Genomic DNA, 15,062 nt, shown 5'->3' on the forward strand with positions numbered 1-15,062 from the left:
CTCATCCTGTTTACATAGCTAAAGTGTCATTTCTTCAACTACCACTGATTTTTTTCCATGTAACTTTGAAGGTTTGTCTCCACCAACTGTTTCCAGATCTCTAAATAGTTGTAGCTATTAAGAGATTTGAATGAATGTTCATCTTTCATTCACATCTTGGAATATTATCGGTACACAGTAGAATCCTGTCTAAATACCAAGAGAGAATACCAGAGTGTAGTAGAAGGAGTTTTGGATTTGGAGTCAGGAGGACCTAGCTTCAAATCCCACCTCACAAATTTGCACATTTGATGAACCAGGGAAAATCTCTTAACCACTCTTTGCATCAGGTTCCTCATCTACAAAATGAAGGATTTGGAGTCAAGGCTCTCCAAAGTCCCTTCTTGGTCTAAATCTTAGGTCTTATGATCCTCAGTGGTCATTAGCTGGTCCAAGTACTCTGAAGTTACCCTCATTTAGCACCATTGTTCTGAAGGAAGGATGTAGGTGCCTAAGAGGTTCTGATTCATTGATATTATATTTTCATGATGTTTTGAGCCAAATTCAGATCAAAAGTAAGGAATCAAGATGCTTAACTAATCCATCCACCACAGAACTCTTGTTGGGAAATACTACACATGTCTAGATCCATGAAGCAAACATATATCATATTGCTCATTTTACATTCCCATCCTTTGGCATCTTTCATTTGGATCTCAAGCAGCTAAGTTATTACTGTAGCAAGATTGACAACCCTGAATAAAGAGATCCTAACATTAGGAAGATCCATTCATATTTCAGAGGCATTTTATTATATTGTTCTCTCATCTGGTAAAACATTTATCAAAAACCCCCAACTTCCCTTATTCTGTCCAGGTCGAAGAAGCAGGACACGGTTTATCATTATACCAGCTCAAGGAGAAGGACGACCCTGCCCTGTGCAGCTTACCCAGCAGAAAACTTGCCCTGTGAAGCCCTGTTACAGCTGGGTAATGGGCACCTGGTCATCTTGTATATTGGAGGTAGGTCACCTAATGATGCCTCAAGAAATATTTCCCAGTGACATCCCCAAATGCTTCAGCAGCATGTTTATGGGATGCAGTTTGCATCACTAGGGACCTGGAAAAGCATATATATTTTAATGCAATTGAATCCATGAAAAAATGCTAGCAAGTTAGAGCACTTCCTAAGAATGCCACTGCCAGAAACTGAAGAGGCATTCATTAGGCTCTAATTGTAAGCTGGGGCCTGGGGCTTTCAATTCATTTGACCTTCCCATGAATTGCACATGATTCTCCTGGGCTTCTGAGGAATATCAAAGTACTATCTAATTAAGCAAAATATCCTGCTGTGGAAGAAATGTAAAACTGTTTCCATGGACTTGATGTGTGAATATATGGATGTATACATAAATATACTTAAATACATGCACATATGTATATACCCAGATATCTGCATGGGAACATATAAAGAGAGAGAGGGATCTATCCCTAAATATAGATATAGCACTAAGTATATATAAACAGTGATAGCTAGATATCTATAGTTAAGAGATAGATAAATGCATGGATATGTGAGTGTATACACCGATGTATTTTTAGGCTTCATTTAAAATTTTTATGTTAATATTATTAATATCTAATTAATTAAATTAAATTTATTTATACACATATAAAATAAGTGCAAACATGTAAATTTATGTGAAATTTTAAAAACATTTCTATAAAATTTATTTATTTAAATTTAATTAATTAATCATTTTTAGGTTTTTTTAGTCCAGCATATGGTCAGAAAACCAAAAGTATATGAATGTTATATTTTAAAATTATTACATGAAGCAAGGTTACTATGTTTTCCTCAATGATTATTTTTTTATTGGCCCAAAATATAAACGTCTTGCAACTTCGCAATACATCACCACACAGCATACTGGTTTTGCTGCATCAGCAGAGGGCTCCCTGCAGCTTCTCTCTGGCTTCTTAATGTCTCTCCCTTCCTCCTCCCAATCCCCATTCTTCCACGACTGATTTATCTCTCCAATAATATTATGAGATAAAGCATACTTTAAAATTAATTAACAATTAATTCTGATTATGCTTTTTTCCCCAAAAATGCAGAAAACACTCGCCCAGAGATCATTTGGAAATCCTTTTGGAATTATAGTATAATTTGCTATTAAGACCATGCAAAAAAAGTAAACATCCATGTATTTTAATGCCACTCAGAGCAAAGAATGTGTCTCATATTTGTCAGTCTTCCCTCTTATATATAAGGCACTATAAATTAGTTAAGACCATGTCAACAAAACTTCTTAAAATGTATACAAACTGTGCTCATTTTTTTCTTTTTCTTTGAATATTTTGCAATGCCAGGAACATCTCCCTGGAAGCCGGGGCAATTAGAGAAATGGAATTTGAGGTCTCACATTCTTGCCTCTGAATGGCTATTGCTGGTTTCCAGGATAAGGAGGCTTTAGAAACCAGGGACCTTAGCAAGCTCTAATTTCTCCTTTTAGGTGCTTCTATTCAAAGTTTGACCTGAGGAACTCCCCTCCTTCCTTTGTTTCTCTAGTTCTGGCTCCTCATTTCCCTTTTTATGAGTATTCTTTTTCCATTTAGGTATCAAACAGTTTTTTCAAGTAGACTCTTGTGCATGCTGGTCATACATAAATCCTGTTGCTATCATGCATTTCATTTTAGCTCAACAAACATTTTATTGAAAGTTTATTACGGGGGCAGCTGGGTGGCCCAGTGATTTGAGAACTAGACCTAGAGACAGGAAGTTCTAGTTTCAAATCTGACCTCAGACACTTCCCAGCTGTGTGACCCTGGGAAAGTCACTTAACCCCCATTGCCTAGCTCTTACCTCTCTTCCGCATGGAATCAATATGTGGTATTGATTCTAAGAGAGAAGGTAAGAGTTTTAAAAAATAGATTTCATTCTGGGGAGCAGCTAAGTGTCTCAGTGAATTGAAAGCCAGGTCTAGAGAAAGGGTTCAAATTTGGCCTCAGACACTACCTAGCTGGATGACTCTGGGCATGTCATTTAATTCCCATTTCCCAGCTCTTGCCATTCTGTCCACAATAGTGATTGTAAGATGGAAGATAAAGGTTTATTTTTTTTTTAAGATTCTATTATGTGCAAGGCAGTGTGGATTAGGACACAGAGGACTTGCCTCAAAGTCAAGAGGATGCATATTAGGTACCCAGGATCACACATGTAACCATCTCTGTGTCCTAAGTCACTTTTATACTGGTTGCAGATAAGGAGTATCTCTATACTGATAAAGAAAATTCCTAACCAGACAAGTTCTCATTTTACTGATGAAATCAAAGTTTCTACCGAGAGAGAGAGAGAGAGAGAGAGAGAGAGAGAGACAGAGAGACAGAGAGACAGAGAGACAGAGAGACAGAGAGACAGAGACAGAGAGACAGAGAGAGAAACAGACAGACAGACAGACAGAGAGACAGAGACAGAGACAAGGAGATAGACAGTGACAGAGACAGAGGAGACACAGAGATAGACAAAGACAGAGATAAAAACAGACAGAGATTTTTTCTATCTATCTATATATATATATATGTATATGTATATACATATATATATATATATTCAAGGCATTATTAGCCATTGAAAATACAAAGAAAATTATACAAATCCTGACCTCAAGGAGCTAATATTCTTTTAGAGGTGGGGAAATTTGACATGTAGATAGCTAGGTTTAACAACAGTTAGAACACTGAGTCTTGAGTCATGAAGTTTGTTCTTTCCTTCAATCATTTTTCACTGCCCAGGTCTTCATAACCTCATTTGAGGTTTTCTTGGCAAAGATAATGAAGTGGCTTTCCATTTCCTTCTCTAGCTCATTTTGTAAATAAGGAAATTTAGGCAAACAGGATTAAATGACTTGACCAAGGTTACACAATTAGTATCTAGGTCACATTTGAACTCCGGAAGACTCTAAGTCCAGCATTCTAGCCACTGTGCTACTTAGCTGACCTGAGTTTGAATTTGACCTCAGATGCTAGCTGTGTGATTCTGGGTAAATCAGTGGTTTACAGATATTAAAGAGATTAAGACCTATGTTTATCTCTGTTTCCTCATCTATAAAACAAGAAAAATAATAGCACCTACCTCTCACAGTTGTGATAATTAAATAAGATAATACTAGTAAAAGTACTAAGCACAGCGCCTGGTAGGTATGAATGATATATAAAGGTTATTATTATTAATTTGTATAGATAAATGAAAGTAAGGTTTAATGGAAGCAAATTATATCAAGAGAAAAAACAGATATTTTTTAAAAATTTTATTTTGTTACCAATATAATAATCAACAAACACAAACTTTCCAGTATAAAAAGGAGAAAAAAGGAAGACTGAGTTAAAATACCCTGAATTTCTCTTGAAAGTGATTCTTTTGACTATGGTGTCTTCTTTAAAACTGTACACTAAATTTAAAATGTTAATAAAAGTTGTCTTGTTTCTGTCCTCTATGTATATTGGATGTTTTACTAATGTTTTTTTCTTTTTTTTATGAATTTTTATCATTCCCACTAAATAGCCCATACCCAACAGAAGTTACCTTATCACATATAGGTACAGGTAGACAGAAAAAAATTGGTTATGTCTTTCAATGTTTTTTTGCATCTCTAGTCCATTAACTGTGACATGGAGAAGAAAAGGGATACTTAGCTGCATAGGTCAGGAAAGGATTCATGGAGCAGGTAGCATCTTATCTGAATTCTGAAGATGAGAACATGAAAGAAAGACATTAAGAGGGACAAGATTCCAGGCGTAGGAAGGGTAACAATAGGAGCATAAAGAACTAGGAATACATTTTGCACAGTACATAGATTGCACTAAGAATAGTAATGTGAAATAAGCCTGAGAGTGTGAGTTGGATCCCAATAGTGTAAGTCTTTAAATGCCACCCATTCATTATCTTTGGAGATCAGAGTAAATTGCATTTAAGGACTTTCATCACTGAGATCCAACACACCTTCTAAAAGAATTCTGAGTCAATAAAGACTAAGGAAAGGTCATTGGATTTAGCAATTGAGAGTGCAGTTTGAGTAGAATGAACGGATAGTAAGCCAGAATACAAGGGGTTGAGGAGTGAATGGTGAGAAAATGGAACCCATGAATACTGATGATGGTCTCTACAAATATGCAGTGAAAATAAGGGTCAATAAAATACTAGCTTGGTTATATACTAGCATTAGGAGAATATTTCTTAAAGATAAAAGAAACCCATGCCTACAAATGCTTGTAGGTAGTGGTGTAGGAGGCAGGATAAATAAAGAGACATAAAAGCAAAAAAAAAAAACATAGGCAAGCAGACACAGAGAGAATAAGCATAGGTAGATACCCAGACAAACTGAATGATGGAACAGTCATTAAAACAAGTTCCTAAAGAAAATTAGAAAGTCTGGAATGAATGGGACAGCTGAGAGAAATTAGTGTTGATATGGGAAATGATCCCTTCCTCTTTTGTCTTTTATTATTGGAGGAAAGGAGTAGAGAGGTAAGACAGGAGTAGACAGGGCAGATGAGAGAAGTCATGACTGCTCCAAAGTTCTCAGTGAAGTAATAGCTGTTGCTAAGTGACAAGAGTTTGTTTCTTCAGATTTCCTCAAAGAAGGTTCATTAGATTAGGAATAGGAGCAGGGAAGATGTATGACAGAGGAGATAACCTAGGTCTGAGTATAGTATAGAGTGAGTAGAGGAAGAACAAGATCTATTGGATTCAATTGTAGACAAGCTAACTATAGGGGCAGACTCCAAAAGGAAGAAATAGAACAAAACAAATGTTCTAAATCAGGATTACCAGGAGGAGGTGAGAGACTAGAGCTCCTGGCAAGGAAGTTTTATTGTGTATAAACTGACATTGTCTTCTCCAAATAGAATGTAAGCCTCTTAAAGACAGGAAGAATTTCATTTTATCTAGAACAGCATTTAGCACAACGCCCAATAAATAGAAAGTGCTTGATAAACATTTGCTGATTCATTGATTGATTGCTGTGCTGTCTTATTATCTGGGCTGCCTAATAGAAAAGAGAAAATTGTGCAACTCAGAGGACATGCTGATGTACACCGATTCTTACTGTAGAAAGAAAAGAGCTTTGTGGCCCTGGCAATGTCAATCTAACCCACAGTACAAAAAACTGAATTCCCTTCCAAAATGAAAACAAGAAAAGTAAAAAGAAATTCATATCCTGTGGTTGTACATGTTCTCATGAGAAGTGATTAGGGATAAGACCATTTTATCACATATAATACCAAGACAAATTCTGTGTGGTTTCCATTTCTAGTCAATTTTGGCAAAATTCCAATGCAAGTCATTATATTCTGATTCCTGAAATTCCCTGGTAGTTTCATTTTTCTACCTCAGCTTCCCCACCAATCCTACCCAGCTGGGCAGCATTGCTTTGTGCAGAGTTGTGTCAGCAGTTGACAGATGGCTCCCCAGGGAAGGAAGGCTTTGTAAATGTGCAGAGATCTTTGGGATTTTCCCAAGCAAGAGGTGGCAGGAACTGCAAATAGGAGAGAGGCTGATGGCTTGTGGTGTTGCTGATTGTGTAATTAAACTTTCATAGGGTGGAGACTGTGGTGATGGAGTTCAAGTTCGAAACCTCTCCTGTGTGGTCCACAATGCTTCGGCTTCTCCCACTGCCAAACAAGTGGAAAATACATTATGTGGAGAGTGGCTCCCCCAAGAGAGTGTCCTACAGCTGCCCTGCTCTGTGCCTTGCCCAGGTAAGCAGTCTTTGAAGCACTGTGTGTGTGTTAATATGATCTTCTATTTTGACTTTGTCAATAGCTATAGAAAAGCTTGAAATTTAAAATTCACAGACATTTTGAAGGTTATCATTAATTTTGAGTGTCACCCTCTTTCCTGTTTCATTACATTTGTGTTTGCATTAAATATACATAGACAAGTGGGTAGGAATCACCTCAATCCACTGAGCCCTGACACTTACCAGTTGAGAACATACCTCAATTGTTGTTGGGGGATTTTTAATCAACAAGGCCTGAGCATTGCTCTAGGTCTGATCAGAACTCTGCTCAATGATTAGCTGAGGGGTTTGGCCACCCTCTCTGATACCTGTATAAAACTTTCTAGTTTATTCGAGTAAGAAAGGAGTTGGGAGAGAGTGAACCAGTCAAACCCCTGAGGAAGGATCACTGCAAAAGGAGTTGATGGGGAGGGAAGAAATCCAACTCATCAAAAAGGGTTGAGAGAGTAGCTCAAAAACATACATTTCATAAATACTGGGGAATGTTTTTACACTGAGAGAAGGTGGCACAGAGAGAAGGTCTAGAAATGTCAGTGGGGAACAAGGAATATAATGATAACTTTTGCTAGCTCTGTATATTTAATAATAAAAGAGGTAGAAATTTTGTGTGGCTAAACTGTACTTTCTACTACAGGTTTATAACCAACTTTAGCATAAAATAATTATTTGGGCTAAATAATCTTCTCTATCTGGGAATTTCTCTTTCCTTTCCAGTTGCTTTTGATTTAGATTAAATTGTTGTTGTTGTAGGAAAGTAAGTGCTACAGTGTATAGAGTGCTGAGTCTGAAGTCAGAAAGAACCAAGGTAAAATCTGGCCTCAAGCACTAGCTGGATGATCCTGGACAAGTCATTTAATCTCTATTTGACTCAATTCCCTCAACTGTAAAATAGAAATAATAACAGCAGCTCCTCACAGAGCTGTGAGGATAGAATGAGATATTTGTAAAGTATAGGGCATGGCATGTCGTAGGTGCTATATAAATTTTAATTCCCTTCCCCCTTATTATACTTATTATATTGCTATTGCATGCCTTTGAAAACTAAATATCTTGAATCTTTAGTAACAACAACAACAACAACAACTACTACTACTACTACTACTACTGCTACTACTACTACTACTACTACTACTACTACTACTACTACTACTGACATGGGTACTGTACCCCAGAAACCCAGGTGAACTATTACCAGGGAAACTCCCTTGCCTTTGTATCCTTGTGACTCTTAACTTAGAAACACCCAATGACCCCACCCAGGTTCCTGAGATATTTACCTTCTTTTGTCCTCTAGATTTAAGATGGATAAAGAAATGAATCTTTATGCCTCCAAGCAGACCCCAGTCAGATGACCACCTGAGGGACTAACACTCTCAAAGTCAGTTCCACACCAGGACCACCAGGACATAGCATCTAAAGAGTATATAAACCCCAGAACTGATGTTGTCTGGAGGACAGCCTCTCCATCCATGCTGTCCTGTCCCCATGGAGAAACAGCCTTTCCCTTCATGCTGTCCTCCCAAGGAACTGCTCCCCATCTTGCTGTTCCACCTTGCTATCCTCCTGGCCACTCTCAACATTACTTTCTAAATTAATAAATCTCTTTTTTGTTTTAAGCTAAGTTTTGGAGTCTTGCATTCTTGCAAAAGGTATCCTTCCTGAACCCCAAGGGTATCTTTCCTGCCTATAACACTACTATTACTACTACTGCTACTACTACTGGTACTGCTACTCTGAGTACTGTTACTATTACTACTACTTGAAAAAGTTTCAGTGTATTCCCTCAGCCTAGCCCCTTTGTCTACCAAATAAGGCACGAATTGCTTATTTTAATATTCATTGTCCCTTAAGATCTGGTTCCAACCTTCTGCTACATCCTAATTTTATACTGTTGTTATTCACGTATTTTAGGTTCCAACCAAACCAGGATATTCATTTGTCCTTTATTCTCATGCTGCCTTCTCTCATATCTTTGACTTTCTTTCATTACTCCTCATTTCTAGAAGGAACATCTATCCTTCTTTCCCTAACATCTCCATCTGTTGGGGTAGTTCCCTCATGCCAAGGTTTTCAACAGAGATGTCACCTTCTCTGTGAAATGTTCAAGTTCAAAACGTCTCCTGGGTGGTCTGCAACTAAAATTCTGTTCTGGGTGACTCAGCAAAAGAATCTCCTCCTTTATGTAGCCTATCGAGTTTTGACTCCAGCTGAAAATGTTTTCTCCCTCTTCTCGTTTTTCATAACATTTTACCTGAAGCTTTCCTTTAAAATTATAAAATCACAGAATCTCAAATCAGGAAGAGACCTGAAAGATTATCTAGTTCTGCCAATATGTGAAGCATGAATCATTTCTACATCATCTCTGATAAGAGTTCATTCTATGAAGGCCCATGTACCTCTCAACATTGACTTATCTGTCCACTGGTATATATTAACAAGCATTTTACGTTTCAGTAACACTCTTGGCAATTATATATCTCAGCCCACTTCCTAGCAGATTGAACCTGATCTAAAAGTTGTTGTCAATTGTTTATTATCTTTTTCTTAGATGAATAGAACTTCAAAGGATTTCAGAGGCTACTTAGTCTAACTCTAGGCCCAAAACAACATTCCAAAGATATGTAGCCCTCACCTGAAGACCTCTGATATCTGTGAACTTAATGCCTTTTGAGGTAAACCCATTCCATTTTTTGGCTAGCTTCAATTTTTAGGAAGATTTTCTTCTTCTCAATCATACCACAAGCTGTGTCAGATACTTCTTATCATTATTCCTAATTCTGTCCTTATAAGCAAAATGTAATAAATCTATTACCTTTTCTTTCAAATACTTACATACTTAAATGGATGACATCCATCCATAAATGTTCTCTTTTATGAAGAAATGTTTACAATTCATTCAAAAAGAAGTATAAGATAATTTTGAATCCCCTCATAATTCTGACTGCCTACTTCTGAAGCATTTTGTTTTACTGACATACTTCCTAAAATATGGTATTCAAAACCTTATACTCTTCTAGATGTGGTCTGACCAATAGAGACCACACATTCTTCTTTCTTAACACTATGCAGCAGCCCCAAACTAGATTTTTAAGCTATCATATCATACTGTTGTATAATATAAAATGCTTCATTATATTTAAATCCACAGATCTATTCACATAATCAGCTGTGTAGGCATTTCTCCTCTCTCATTGACATGTGGAATAGATTTTTTAAATCCAATTTTTGAAAATATCACTATTAAATTTCATTGTATTTGTTTAAGTGTACCATGCTAGCCTGTTGGAAAATTTTGAAAATCTAATTCTAGCCAACATATTATTTGTCTTTTTCTATGTTTACATCACATCCCTGTTTGTTAGTTATGCCTTTAAAATATTTAGCAGAAGAGATCCCAAAACTGATTCTCTAGAGTTTTCCTTCTACATTGAAATAAATGTATTAACATTCATTCATACAACTCCAGATCCACTTAAGTGAACAACCTTCTAAATAATATCTTTTCATCTTGTTCATTAAAAACATTTCTCATATGTCTTGGCAAAATCTAAGCATGTTTTGTTTATTCTATGTCCCTCTCCTATGCCCCTCATTTATTAATAAAGAAATGCTTTAGAAGAGATCAAGTTAATCTAGAATGGTTTATTATCTCATAGTAATCAGTTTTTCTAAGTATTCTCCACCTATGCCTTTAATTCTACTTTTTTTTTTAATTTTGTCTATATCATTTTTGTTTGTTTTGTATATTCCATGCCCTCCTCTCAAGTTAAGAAAATTCTTTAGGATAGATTCAATATTCTATTCATTGTAGTATCTCCAACACAAAAAAATAGTTAAACAGTTCTATATTATACAACATTTAAAAAAAAGTTAATAGACCTTTGGTGAGCAACATAGCAAGGAAGGAATGAAGGAACAAAGGAATGAAGGATTGAAGGAAGGATTGATTTATTAAGTGACTACTACTGTCTAGGAACTATGCTAAACATCAGAAAAATTCTCTCATTTGTGCTTTAAAACAGGGAAGTAGGTGATATTAACCCCATTTCACATTTAAGGAAACTGAGTCAAAAAGATGTTGAGTGAGTTACCCAGGATCAGATAGGTAGTAAGTGTCTAGGGTTAAATTTATTAAACATCTAATATGTTCTATGCACTCATGATATAAAGAAACACACAGACACACACATATGTTTTCTGCTCTGAAGAAGCTCATAGTCTAATAGGGAAGAAACATCAAAGCAACTGTTTATTAAAATATATAGAGAAAGGATACATTAGAGATTGGTGTCCTTGACACTGATAAGTTGTTAGATAAGTTAATAATGAGATAAGTTAGGCAGTGGAGAAAGTTTTGAAGGAGAGATAATGAAGTCAATTTTGAATATATTGAATTTAAGATGTTTATTTAGAAATTCATTTTAACATGTAAGTCTAGATTTTAGGACAAAATTCAAGGCTGGACAAATAGAACAGAGAATAATTGTTTTAGAGAAGATAGTAGAATTGGTGATCTTATGATCATCAAGCAGAATAGCTTAGAGGGAAAAGAGAAGAGAATAAAAAATTAGAGATAGGAGAAACAAGAAGAAAAGAGAAGAGAGCAGAGAAAAGAGGAGTAAAAAGAGTCCAGCATCGAGCTTTGGGGACACCAATGGTTTGTGTTTGTGATCTCCATGAAGACTGGTAAAGGATTCAGAAAGAGCAGTCCAACAGGAAAGAGAAGCAGGAAAGAGCATTGGTCATAAGATTCTAGAGAGAAGAGAACATCAAAGAGAATAGATTGATAATATCATTCTGTAGAGGTCAAAAAGGATGGAATGAGAAAGATGAATTAGATTTGGCAACTGATTATCACTTGATAAATATTGAAATAACACTTTCAATTTAATAATGAGGATGGAGGGACAAAGAGGTGGCTCAGTGGATAGGGAACCAGGACTGAAGATAGGAGATCCTGAGTTTGAATCTAAGGTACTTCCTAACTATATGACTCTGGACAAATCACATAACACAACTGCTGCTCTTCTGCCCTGAAACTAATTCTTAACATCAAATCTAAGACAGAATAAATGGATTAAAAAAAATAAATAATGAAGATGGGAACCATACTGCAGACAGTTAAGAGAAGAGTGAGAGCAAAGGAAGTGGAAGCACTTATTTTAGGCAAGCTTTTCACAGAATTTAACCACAAAAGGGAAGAGAGATATGGAATGATAGCTAGTGAGTATCGATGAGTTGAATGATAGTCTTTTTGATTCTTTTTTATAGGGTTAAAGGAATAGATAATAGTGGAATAGACAATGGAAAGTGATGACAAGGCATACCTCCATTCAGCAAAGCTGTGGAGAAAGAATACTCTCAGAAACATCAAGGCCATAGCTCAGCTAAAGACAGACACATAACACATGCCTCACCTGAGGCTTGAAAACCTTCCCCACTGTACCTTGTTGAAACTGAATGTTCTTACAAAAAGCTACTGAAACAAGCATTCTCTGGGACTCTGGGTTAGATGGTTACATATTAACATATTGATTTATTGACCTATAGAAAACTCTGTCTAGATTCAATGATGTAAACCAGATCCATTGTGCTGCAATGTAAATCATTACCTTGTCATTATGTATGTGAAAAGCTTACTTGATCCCTTAGACTCTCCATAAAACAGAATCCATAATCAATAAATCTTGCCTTGAAAGTCATCAGTTTTCTCAGTTCTCCCAATCTCAGCTTTATTCTCTCTTATTTTCCTCCATTTCCCTTACCCCACCCTGAGGACCCTGCAAACAATTTGGCAAAGATGATTTGTCATACAGTGCCTGAACAGAGAGGACTTGTCAGGAAAGGACATTGGTCTTGGAGACAGTAAAAACTAGGTTCAAAACACACTCCAAATAATTCAATGCTGTGCAATCCAGAGCTAACAACTGAATTTCTCAATTTACCTGTGTAATGTAGATTAAGTAGCATAGAGTAGTTGTAAGGCTCAAATAAAATAATATAAAATAATTTCTAAATCTTAAAATGCTATATAAATATAATCAATTATTAATAAATTACAAAGTCACATGAATTAAATTATGTTTCTAAATTATTCTATAGGACTGATTTTCATTTGACTTGTGACACTTTAACTTTTGGCAAAATATAATTAGGATTGAACCAACAACTTATATATCAATGGTCCTTTTAAATCAACAAAAGAGTTAAATGGCATATTTAGAACCTAGAAACACCCATTCCTTAGCAAATTGGGTTTTAACCACTAAAATATTTTTGTGCATTAATTAATATTGTTTGCTTTTATTTCCTACCTTCCAAGTATGACCAAAGAGATATTTCATGAGTCTATTCAAATCTATTTTCCCCATAAATCAGAACTTCTCTGTGTCTGGACATTCCTATGATAATCTTTCTCCTTAGAGGCAGATAAGCAGCCTGGGAAATAGAGAATTAGGTCTGAATTCAGGAAGACCTGAGTTCAAATTCACATTCAAATAGTGTGTGATCCTTAGTAAATCACTTTATTTTTCTTTGCCTCAGTTTCTTGCAAAATAATAATATCAATCTCCTAGCATTGTTGTGGGGATTAAATGAGTTAAATAATTGCAAAGTGACTTCCGGTCAAGAGGGCAGCTTAGAGAAAGCTAAAGTTCAGATCTCCGGAAACCCTTCCCTACCGAACTCAAACTATATGCTCCTAAGGCACCAAAATTCAAAACGAACAACAGCATAGACCCTGGGAATCCTCCTCCTGGACCTGGACCTGGATGAAAAGGTACAGCCCCCCCAAAAGCCAGAACCCGAGATCACTCGGACCTAAGGGGTAGGCAGAAAGAAGGTCCCAGGACCCTTCCCCCCAACCCAGAGCACTGAGTCCGAAGCAGCAGAGGGAACCTCAGAACCTCAGGGCTGGCTATCCTGAAGGCCTCTTCCTGAAAACAACCTGATCCAGTCTAGGGGGCACCCAGACAGCAGGGAAACAGAAAGAGACGGGAGGGAGCCTGTAGCCCCGTGACCAGATCCTTCTATCTGATTCTCACCTAAGGTCCCTGCCTCAGGGCATACGCAGTCTGAGGTTAATCCTATCACCAGCCCTCAGAGCTCCTGGAAGCCACGGCCCCTTCCCCCTCAGAGAGCAGGGTCCTTTGAAACAACAGTAACACTGAGAGCTGGCAAAAGGGCCTTCGGAGCCGGCTATTCTGAAGGCCGCTTCGTGAAAACAACCTGACCCAGTCACGGGGGCACCCAGACAGCAGGGAAACAGAGAAAGACAGGGAGAGCCTGTAGCCCCCTGGCTGGATCTTTCCATCCCAGTCTCAAGGAAGGTCCCTGCCTCAAAACATACTCAGTTCAACCCAGAGAAAGTTAATCTTATCAGGAGCCCTTGGAGCTCCTGGAAGCTGCGTCCCCTCCCCCTCAGAGTACAGGCTCTTCTGACTGGCTAAGGCACAGAAACAAAAACCCGGAGGAAAGGGCCAAGACAGGCTCAGAGCATGGAAGTAAGTCAACGGAGAAGCATTGGGAGGGAACTGAGGAGGGCAGTAACACCGAAACACCAGCAATTCCTGGCTTCCCCAGGAAGACAGAACAACAACTGCATAGAACAGACAATCTGCCTAGGGCTAAAACCTCTGAACACCAGACAGAGATAAGAAAAGCTAGTCCTTCCCACTCAGATAGAGATGGCAAATTCCACAGAAGCACAAAAGCCCCCAAATACCAAGAAAAACAAGAAGAAGGGGGCAACTTTGGGCATATTTTATGGAGCAAAAATACAAAATACAGAAGAGATAGAAGAGGAAACACAAGCAAATGCTCCAAAACCTTCCAAAGGAAATGGAAACTCTCCACAAACCCATGAAGAATTTGAATCGCAAAGGATCAAAAAGATGGAAGCCCTCTGGGAGGAAAAGTGGGAAATAATGCAAAAGAAATTCACGCATCTACAAAACCAGTTTGACCAAAGTGAAAAGGAAAACCAGGCTTTAAAATTCAGAATCAGGCAACTTGAAGACAACGAGCAAGAATTAATAAAGCAAAGCCAAAAGACCAAGAATTAGAAGAGAACATAAAATATCTCACTGACAAGGTCATAGACTTGGAAAATAGAGGAAGAAGAGATAATTTAAGAATAATTGGACTTCCAGAAAAGCCAGAAATAAACAGCAAACTCTACATCATAATACAAGATATAATCAAAGAAAATTGCCCAGAGATTCTAGGAAAAGGGGGCAATACAGCCACTTACAGAGCTCACAGAACACCCTCTACACTAAATCCC

The 15,062-nt window shown here is 37.3% G+C and overlaps 1 protein-coding gene across 1 annotated transcript in view; it reads left to right on the plus strand.

Moving 5' to 3' along the window:
• The window catches only part of THSD7B (thrombospondin type 1 domain containing 7B), a 1,225,997-nt gene that overhangs the window by 1,180,899 nt on the left and 30,036 nt on the right, over nucleotides 1-15,062 (plus strand). Inside the window, exons 21-22 of the mRNA XM_001364165.4 lie at nucleotides 856-1,001; nucleotides 6,578-6,737. Of these exons, the coding sequence (XP_001364202.1) occupies nucleotides 856-1,001; nucleotides 6,578-6,737 (306 nt within the window). The remainder of the gene's footprint in view (nucleotides 1-855; nucleotides 1,002-6,577; nucleotides 6,738-15,062) is intronic.

The sequence above is a fragment of the Monodelphis domestica genome, chromosome 4, assembly GCF_027887165.1.
Source record: "Monodelphis domestica isolate mMonDom1 chromosome 4, mMonDom1.pri, whole genome shotgun sequence".
Lineage (NCBI taxonomy): Eukaryota > Metazoa > Chordata > Mammalia > Didelphimorphia > Didelphidae > Monodelphis > Monodelphis domestica.